Source organism: Bison bison, unplaced genomic scaffold (genome assembly GCF_000754665.1).
Source record: "Bison bison bison isolate TAMUID 2011002044 unplaced genomic scaffold, Bison_UMD1.0 scf7180017864145, whole genome shotgun sequence".
NCBI classification, from domain to species: domain Eukaryota; kingdom Metazoa; phylum Chordata; class Mammalia; order Artiodactyla; family Bovidae; genus Bison; species Bison bison.
Window position 1 is genome coordinate 3232909 of NW_011494717.1, and position 10060 is coordinate 3242968.

Below are 10060 nucleotides of genomic sequence, written 5' to 3' on the forward strand. Positions count from 1 at the left end.
TATGTGAACTGTGAACTTCCTGATGTTCAAGCTGGGTTTAGAAAAGGCAGAGGAACCAGAGATCAAGTTGCCAACATCCGCTGGATCATTGAAAAAGCAAAAGAATTCCAGAAAAACATCTATTTCTGCTTTATTGACTATGCCAAAGCCTTTGACTGTGTGGATCACAATCAACTGTGGAAAATTCTGAAAGAGATGGGAATGCCAGACCACCTGACCTGCCTCTTGAGAAACCTGTATACAGGTCAGGAAGCAACAGTTAGAACTGGACATGGAACAACAGACTGGTTCAAAATAGGAAAAGGAGTACGTCAAGGCTGTATATTGTCACCCTGCTTATTTAACTTATATGCAGAGTACATCATGAGAAACACTGGGCTGGAGGAAGCACAAGCTGGAATTAGGATTGCCGGGAGATATTAGTAACCACAGATATGCAGATGACACCACCCTTATGGCAGAAAGTGAAGAAGAACTAAAGAGCCTCTTTATGAAAGTGAAAGAGGAGAGTGAAAAAGTTGGCTTAAAGCTCAACATTCAGAAAACTAAGATTATGGCATCCGGTTCCATCACTGCATGACAAATAGATGGGGAAACAGTGGAAACAGTGGCTGACTTTATTTTTCTAGGCTCCAAAATCACTGCGGATGGTGATTGTAGCCATGAAATTAAAAGACGCTTGCTCCTTGGAAGAAAAGTTATGACCAACTTAGACAGCATATTAGAAAACAGAGACATTACTTTGCCAACAAATGTCCGTCTAGTCAAGGCTATGGTTTTTCCAGTAGTCATGTATGGATGTGGGAGCTGGACTGTGAAGAAAGCTTAGTGCCGAAGAATTGATGCTTTTGAACTGTGGTGTTGGAGAAGACTCTTGAGAGTCCCTTGGACTGCAAGGAGATCCAATCAGTCCATCCTAAAGGAGATTAGTCCTGGGTGTTCATTGGTGGGACTGATACTGAAGCTGAAACTCCAATACTTTGGCCACCTGATACGGAGAGCTGTTTCATTTGAAAAGACTGATACTGGGAAAGATTGAGCACCGGAGGAGAAGGGGACGACAGAGGATGAGATGGCTGGATGGCATCACCAACTCGATGGACCTGAGTTTGGGTAAACTCTGGGAGTTGGTGATGGACAGGGAGGCCTGGCGTGCTGCGGTTCATGGGGTCGCAGAGAGTCAGACACGACTGAGTGACTGAACTGAACAGAACTGAACTGAACCAGAAGCATATACCTTCATGAAAAAGGGGCTTTTAAATGTGCTTTTAATTTTTCTACGCTAATTGTATATTATTTGAGTTACAGTTATCCTAGCAGAGTATTTCTAGCCGAAGGCAGAACTATTATGGGAGAACTTCACCTTTCTTAGAACTGTGAAATCTCTAAAACAGAAAGTTAAATATGAAAACTGTGTTCCACGTGGAAAGCGATGGTGAGGACATTAAGTGAAAAAGCAGAGTATAAAAGGCATGTGTGCTATGTTTGCAGTTATGTGGATCAGCCTGGGACAGGGATGCAAAAAAAAAAAAAATCTGCAAACAGGAGAGTGGCTGGGTGGTGAAGGTTTTTTTTCTATCTTAAGGCACTTTCTAATGGTGTAGTAATGCCTCTTTCCCTAATCAAAACCCGGTTTAACAGACAAAGGAAAACCAGGCTTTGTGCCATGGCTCGCACCCTCCCAGCAGCCCTGCAGTGGAGCAACAGCGCCCCACAGTGGCCATGGCAGGAAGGGCCGACACCTGTGGCCTGGAAACGGAGCGCCAGAGCCTAGCCCAGATGGGCGCTCAGGGTTGGGGTGGCTGGGAAAGCAGAGATGCTGCATCCACATAGGAACTGAGAGCACAGGATGGAGAAATGAGCACGCAGAGCATATCACTCCTGCAAAGACCAGTGTTCCTCACCGCAGGGTGGGGTGGGCCGCACTGCACCAAGAGGGTTAACAGGCCCACCTGGGGGTCCCAGGAGAGGCCGAGAGGAAACCTGACTTCAAGGCAGGGCTCTGGCCAAGCGCCCTCTCAGCTCTGTCCTCTACGTTCCCATCTGTGAAAGAGGGGGATAATCCTAGGGCCCTGCTGGAAGACTGGATCAAGAGCCAAGGCAGGGAGGTGGCATCAAGTCCTAACTCTGCCATTTGGGGCTGGATGAATGTGAATGAATCACCAGACCCCAAACATCAGCTTCTTCATACACAGAATGGGCCTGATGCCAGGGCCAGCTTCCTAGGGCACCATTTCCCAAGCCAGATCCACAAAAGATCCAGAAAGCAATGTGGTGAGTCATGACCTTTTAAAAAAAGAATAGAAAATATCTATCCATGTAAAGGCTAATCAATTCCTGGTATTTAATACATTCTCCAAAAAAATGTTAGTTGTTATTATTCCCAATGGAGGCAATAGCACTGACTATTGTCACATTGGTTAAGAAAAGACTGACAGAAGGTCAAAAGCCTCCAGGATTTCTTTCAGGTGCTCAGCTCTCCTCGCATTCAGGAAGGAGGCCCCTGAGTGCAGAGCTGGGGATGGCGCTGGGGGTCGAAGTGGGGGTCCCTGGACAGTCAACACCTTGCCCGACAATCTGCTACTGAAGTAAAAGCAGGAAATTAAAGGCAGCCCTTGCCAACCCCAAAGAGCATTTTCCTACCCAAAAAAGGAGCAGCTTTGCTAAGCACGTCCTTCAGCCAAAGGCTGGCACAAATCACGCAAGCCGACCTCAGTCTGATGGCGAGTAATACGCAGTTACTCAGAACAACAGACAGGATGAGTTCAAACAAATACAGCCCAATATGGCCCTTGGGCTGCGCAAGGCTGATAATGAACTTTTCCCAACATGATCTCACTGTCGCTCCCACAGGGACACTGACCTCCTCCCAGGTCAAGGCCAGCATAGGTGGCTGGGAGGAGCCTGACTCCTGGGCACCAAGGGCTGCAGGGCCTCCGGCTCTTGTCTCCCATCTCCCTGAGCACCTGGATCTTTCTCAAGCCTGGCTCCTTGGCCCCTCTAGGGCAGCCTCATGGTGACCCTGTGACCACATGTCCCCATGTACCCACCCTCACCATCACACAGGAGAGGAAGCCCTGCGGGCAGTGGGCAGAGCTCTCTGGACTGCACTTTTCATGCTGTTCAAGTTGAACTTGCCTCTGCCTCATCTCTCTTCGGCTCTAATTTCTTTCTGGAACAGGACTGGCCAGATGGGCAGAGACAACGTCACCCTGGGTCTTCAGTCCAGCTCTGCGGAGGTGGAGAGGCAGAAAGACGTGGCCGTGACATCTAAGCCACTTACCCTACATGAGAGCCCCGAGAGACCAGTTGCCATCACTACCCTGTGCTTCCGCTGCAGAAAACTGGAGGAGAGGGATAAACTGCCAGGCCTCCAGCCCAGGCAGTTGGCTCCGAGGTCCCGGACAGGATTCCGAGCTCCATTTGTATCCCAGCACCATTGTTCGCCCTCCCTCTGACCGCGGGCAAGGCATCTGGCCCCTGAAGACGTCAGTCTCTTTAACATGTCAAGTGACATGACAACGCCTGTTTGCGGGGCGGGCTGTCAATGAGATCCGGGAGACAAAGGCCACGGTACATCACCTGGGGCATAGTAGGTGCTCAAAACCAACAGTTCCCAGCTTGCTTCTTGCTCCTTTGGGCCAAGAAGTGAGGGTCCTCGGGGGGCGGGGGTGGTGATGGTGCTGAGTCTGTCTGGCTCCCCATCTCCTTCTGGTTGGGAGGTCCTGCCCACTGCTTCAGCCGGTGCCCGCTGGAGGGGCCTGGGAAGCTGATGTCTTGCTCTCTGGTCTCATCTAGCCTGCAGCCCCTCCCCCAGCTCAGGGGGCTCACCATGGGGACTCACAGGCCGCTCACTGATTAGCTGAAGGCAGTCAGAGGGCCAGGAAAGGAGATGGAACAGGAGGGTGCCAGAATCAGGACACCAAGGGGCCTTCAAGACCACAGCTAGCTGTCTCTTGTTCCACAGAGGGAACCACAGTCTACACAGGGCTTACTCTACCTCCTTCCATCACTGTTAGCACCTTAGGGGTCATCAGTCCCCTCCAGCCTTACCTGGAGGCAGGGCCAAGGTAAACAGCCCCACCTTCAGGGCAGCGGGACCCCGGCCACGCGAAGCAAGTCACAGGCTCCATGATGAACTGGACAGAGAACCCAGGCCTCCTGGGCCGGGTTCAGGATGCCTGGGCTGCTGAAGTGTCAGGGTTGGGGTGGCAGCCTGCCAGGCCTCAGTGCAGAATGCTGGGGGGCCACCCTGTGACCAGGGAGGGGCAGGCAATACCTGGCCCAGCCCCGAAGACCCAGGAGATGTTGAGGATGAACAGAGAGCTGGTCCCCCTGAGTACCGGGCCCCCTCAGGGTGATATTCTAGGGAGATGGGTTTTCTCTGACTCCCAGGAGAGAGGGAGGAGCCTGGAGCAAACCAGATGGGGGGCACCCCACCCAGAAGGGGAGACGTACCGCATGATGCCCAGAGGGTCCAGGGCCTCCTCCTCCTCCTCCTCTGAGGATTTCCCTGCATCCCCGTCCTGGTGGCCCAGCATGGGGAGACCCTCATCTTCCACTCGGTCCTGCTGCTGGAAGAAGTCCAAAGCATCCTCGTCCCCTGCTTGGCTGTCTGTGTCCAGGACCGAGACATCCCTGCCGCTGAGATCCGTGGCCCCGGGGGACCTGGTGCCTGTGGAGGGAGACGGACATGGTGCCTGGCACCTCCCGGCACGCAAGCTCCTGCACCAGTACCCGGAGCTGGAGGCCTCCTGCCGCGTCCTGGGACTAGGATGGCAGGTCTGTGTGGGTGAGTGTAGAGAGGGAGGTCAGCAAAGCGTGGCGTGCAGCAGTTACAAGCCGGAGCCTCAGAAGAGAGACAGCAGTTCTTCAACCTCTGCAGCCCGGTGCCTGTCGGGACTACAGACTACAGTCCACGGGCTGATGGGAGACCAGACAGTGTCTGGGGTCCTCACAGAACAGCTCTGGAAATGACGTGCATGTGGTGGGGCACATCGGGGAGCTCTGCCTAGCCAACCACTGATGAGACCTGCTTCGAGGGTCTAGACTATGAACTCCATGAGGCACAGTGAGCAGGTGGAAGATTCCAGGACAAACTGGGACGGCGTCACCACAAACTGGCTTACGTAAGCGCTTCTCAAAGTGTGGTCCACTGGCGGGTGTCCACAATGAGGCAACTACAGAAAGGGGGAGCAAGATCCAGAAACTTCCATAGCACCTTGGGATGCTTGTCTGCGACAGATCGGGAATAAAAATAGTCAGCCCTTCCCCCACCGATGGTTTGAGAAGCATGGGTTTAGAATGCTTGTTTAACTCTATCCAGTTACTGAACAGTGTATTTTTGAAAGCAATGAACTTCTAAGATATATCACCCTGTGGGTAAAGAACCCATCACCATGCCACAGAGTGCCCGACACAGGATGTAACGTGTACACTGATATGACATGTGGAACTAAGTGGTATTGACTATGTTGTATTACGTTATGCTTTGTTATTTTATTAAGACAAATGTAAAGTCCCTTGCAAAATCTCATGAACCTTCCATTTCATGGGGTAAGTATCACACAAAGAACATTTTTACAGGTACCCTCAGTTGCTCAGTCGCATCCAACTCTTTGCGACCCCGTGGACTGTAGCCCACCCAGCTCCTCTGTTCATGGAATTTTACGGCAAGAATACTGGAGTAGGTTGCCATTTGATAGGTATAAATTCATTTAAATATTGCAAAAACCTCATGTGAGAGATCCTAATTGTACCTTCATTTTAGAGATAAGGAAACCGAGGCACAGAGAGGCTAGGAAAGTCAGACCACCTGATCCTGCTTCTCCATAAGTGTGTGTGTGCATGTGCACGTGTGTGTGTGTGTTTGTGTGTGTGTATGTGTGAAGGGGAGCTCTGCATGGGGCTGGCCAGGAGGGGAAAGGGAGGGATCAGACTATGGAGAAGGTCCCTGGTGAGCCCCGTCCAGGACCCAAGCAGTCCGTCCTCCAGGGCTGGGTCCCAGGCTCCTTCCACCCACCACCCACGACCCCAGCCCAAGCATGGCAGTGAATGAAGCCCACATGCCTCAATAGCTTGGCCGAGGTCTCTGGGCTGCAGAGGGTGCTGTGGACCACACCCCGGCCCCCTCCCCCCAAGCCAGGGCAGTGAGGCCTAGTTTTGGGCCAGGGGCCCGTAGGGATTTGGGACAGGGTGTCAGGTACCTAAGAATTCCAGCAGCTCGGGGCTGCCTGCCAGCTCGGCATCCTTGGAGATGCAGCGCAGAATCTCATCGAACAGAGCCCTCCGCTCCCGGATGTCACCCTCGCCAACAAACAGGACCTTCCTGGGGAGCGGGGGCAGGCTGGCCGTCGGGTAACGACTGCAAAGTTTCTGGTAAAACTCCTCAATGTCGCTGTACTTTTTGGAGACCTGGAATGAGAGGAACAGGTGGTTTCCTGAGTCAAGAGGGAAAACAGAGAGGGCTGCGCCCTGACCCCCAACCCCAACAGAGGTCCCCACGAGGGCCGGGCTCCTCGGTGGGCCCTCCTCCAGGACCAGATGGAGGTGCCTCCCACCCGACCCTCTGCCGCACGCCCTAAGCCTCCTGATCAACACTGGGCACAAGCCCCGAAGTCCCAGTGGCCCAAAGGAAGGATGCAATCGTGGTGGATTTAGGGCCCTGTTACCGGTCTGGGTAGAAGCACTTGATACAGGGACTTGGCCTGCAGGTGACTGTGACCTACACCTCCATTCTGGGCTTCTGTGCTTTGGCAGGGTGACCTCACGGTCTGGCCAGCTGTTAGGTCCTCTTCTGGCAACAAGTCACCTTTTCTCTGGGTCATTCTCCTGTGAACTAGCAAGAGCCTTCAACAAAGCCTGTCCTTAACAGTGCTTAGATGGTGGAGAACAGATATTGCAAGGCTGGTTTCTGGTCCTGGGGCCAGCCAGGACCCCTCTACACACTGGAACCTCAGGGAGGCAGGCTGGGGCTCCTCCTGGTTGTTAGAAGGTGGTCCTCGGCCGTCAGAGTCACCCCGGGTCATTCGGCTTTCTGCGGAGCTTGGGGGTGACTGCTACCGCTTCTTGGCCTCTCCCCGGAACTCCCGCTACAGCTAAGGGCTCATCCACTCATCAGGCTCTTGCTCTTGATGTCTCCGTATGGGGACATCCAGCGTGGTCTCTGTCCCCGAGGCTCCAGGTTTCCAGTTAAGGGAGCAGGTGTAGGACTGGGGATCGGCGCCATCGCTGTGGTCTGTGTAAGCCAATGCAGGCACTCAGAGAAGTCATCCTCTCCATGCCACACCCCACAACAGCCCAGTGTCCTCCCTTGTCTTGGACTCTTCTGTGCTCTCCCCACACGTTGGGCATGTCCCCTCAACTCCTTTGGAGCATTAGGGATGAACACAGATATTCCCACTTCTGCTCCCAGACCAGGGCTATGCGCCCAGCACACACTGAAACGCTGCCGTGGCTGATGGGCTGTGGGGCGTCTGGACGCATTCAGACAAGGGACACCCAGCAGTCCGGTCGCTCAGCTCTGTTGGAGCACACGCTGTTGAGCATGGGCATCAGAGCCCCCAGGCTGGGAGAGTTCCACATGCTGGCAGGCGACTGGGGCACTGGAGACTTCAGGAGCCCCAGTGGGGAATCATCTGAGACAGGGGACTGTGGCCTGCAGTTGTCATCACAGAGTTTGACTCGGGAGCTTTGCTGACAAAAGCTTTCAAAGAAGGCTTTCAAGGAAAGGTAAGAGGATCCTTTCACAAAAGTGACGCAGGCTCCAACTCCTGGTGCTTCCCAAAACCTGACTCCACCAGGTGGGGGGGCAGAGCGCCCTCTGCAGGCTTGACTGCTCCATGCAGGCCAGGCCACCAGGCCCAGCAGGATCCAGGTTCTGGGAGCCAGCTGTGCGTCTCCAGGACGCTGGTAGTATGGACAGCCTAGGGTACTACCCCACCCTGGGCCCACACTCATCAGTGCTCCAAAGCAAGGGTTGCCACTCCTTTTGAGGAACAGAAAGCAAAATGCTCATTCTTTTTTAAAGCTAAATCATGAAACTTCAAAGAAAGTTCAGGTTTGGGGTTACACCCCCAGATCTCATAGGGTGTCAATGCGTGCTTGGCTCCCACAGGTGGTTCAAAATGTTTGAGAGGCAACTCCCTGAATGGGCACCCTTGCACACAGCTACCCACAGGGCAAAGGTATCACTGGTCAGGAGAAAGTGGCACAGGTGTGACCGTGGAGGTGTCAGAGGTGTCCCCACACACCATGGCTGGGAAGGCCAGCCAGGACCCGGCATGTCGGCTGGGGCCTCTCACGGGCCCCCGAGTGCTGCCTCTCCATCTTGCCCAGGGCCTTGGGTCTCAGATATCTCTTCTTTGCTCCCATCTCTGAAAAACATGGATGCACTAAGCTCCACTGGGGGCAAATCAGATTTGAACCCACCCAGTGGAACAAAGCAGTTCCTACCTGCTATCACGTTGCATCTTGGTTCTCACCAAGAGTCTGTTTAAGAAGCCAATGAAAAAATCACACTCTTCAGACACTTTCCAGGATGTGCTGAATGTCTCTTAATCAGAAAAACTGTGCCATAACTTGTCTCTTAGAATCTCGTATGTGAAGCGTTAGTTGCTCAGTCGTGTCTGACTCTTTGCAGCCCCACGGACTATATAGCCTTCCAGGCTTCTCTGCCCATGGCATTTTCCAGGCAAGAATACTGGAGTAGGGTGTCATTTCCTCCTCCAGGGGATCTTCCAGACCCAGGGATCGAATCCACATCTCTTGTGTCTCCTGCACTGGCAGGCAGATTCTTTACCACTAGCAACACCTTTTTGCGCTGAGGCAATCGGGTGTTCTCTTGGCTTCATGGACTTGTACACGCAATTCCTTTCCCCGGTTTGAGAGATGTTCTCCACTATCATTTCTTCAAGTAAACTCTCTGCTCACTTCTCTCTCTCTCTCTCTCTCCTGCTTCTGGGACACCCAATATCCTAAGATTGCCCTTCCTAAAAGATTTGGATAGTTCTTGCAGAATTTTCTCTCTGTTATTTTGAACCTTAAATCCCTTTCCTTTTCTAACTGTATCATTTCTAGATTTTTATCTTTAAAAATGGTCTTCTCTACTTCTAATCCTTTTCTAAAGTATGTATTCTCATCTTACTTACTGAGTCCTTCAGATCCAGAATTTCTGTTTGGTTCCTTTTTAGAGTTTCAATATCTTTGGGAAAGTATATCTTCTGCTCATTAACTTCATCCTTGAGTTTTCTTGTCGCTTGTTGAGCTCCTTCATGACAGTTGTTCTGAATTCTCTATTAGGCTGCCTTGTTCTGGGACTTTAAATTTGGTTTCTAGAGAATCATCATTTTCTTTTGTGCCAGTGTTACTGTGATTCTTCATGGTGCTTGATGAGTTCTTCCTCTTCTGGGAAATTTGAAGCATGAAACACCTTTCTTCTTTAGATAAAGCTTTTTCATTTTTTAAAATTTGATTTCTAACAAGTCAACAGGTGAGAGGCTTTTCTTTTTTTTCCAGCAGGTGGCACCACAGCACAAGTTTTTGGTTTTCTGGGCTCCCAAAGCATTGCAGATGATTGACTGCGGCCATGAAATTAAGACTCTTGCTCCTTGAAAGAAAAGCTATGAGAAACATAGACAGCATATTAAAAAGCAGAGACATTACTTTGCTGACAAAGGTCCATCTGGTCAAAGCTATGGTTTTTCCAGTAGTCATGTATGGATGTGAGAGTTGAACCATAAAGAAGCCAGAGTGCCGGAAGAACTGATGGTTTTGAACTGTGTTGTTGGAGAACACTCTTGAGGGTCCCTTGAACTGCAAGGATATCCAATCAGTCCATTCTAAAGGAAATCAGTCCTGAATATTCATTGGAAGGACTGATGCTGAAGCTGAAGCTCCAATCCTTTGGCCATCTGATGTGAAGAACCGACTCACTGGAAAAGACCATGATGCTGGGAAAGATTGAAGGCAGGAGGAGAAGGGGACAACAGAGGATGAGATGGTTGGATGGCATCACCGACTCAATGGACATGAGTTTGGGTAAGCTCCGGGAGTTGGTGAT

General features: G+C 51.8%; 1 protein-coding gene across 1 annotated transcript in view; it reads right to left on the bottom strand.

Annotated features, from left to right (window-relative positions):
* The window catches only part of HS1BP3 (HCLS1 binding protein 3), a 32140-nt gene that overhangs the window by 18382 nt on the left and 3698 nt on the right, over positions 1–10060 (bottom strand). Inside the window, exons 5-6 of the mRNA XM_010840682.1 lie at positions 6207–6414; positions 4459–4675 (exon numbers count right to left, since the gene is read on the bottom strand). Of these exons, the coding sequence (XP_010838984.1) occupies positions 4459–4675; positions 6207–6414 (425 nt within the window). The remainder of the gene's footprint in view (positions 1–4458; positions 4676–6206; positions 6415–10060) is intronic.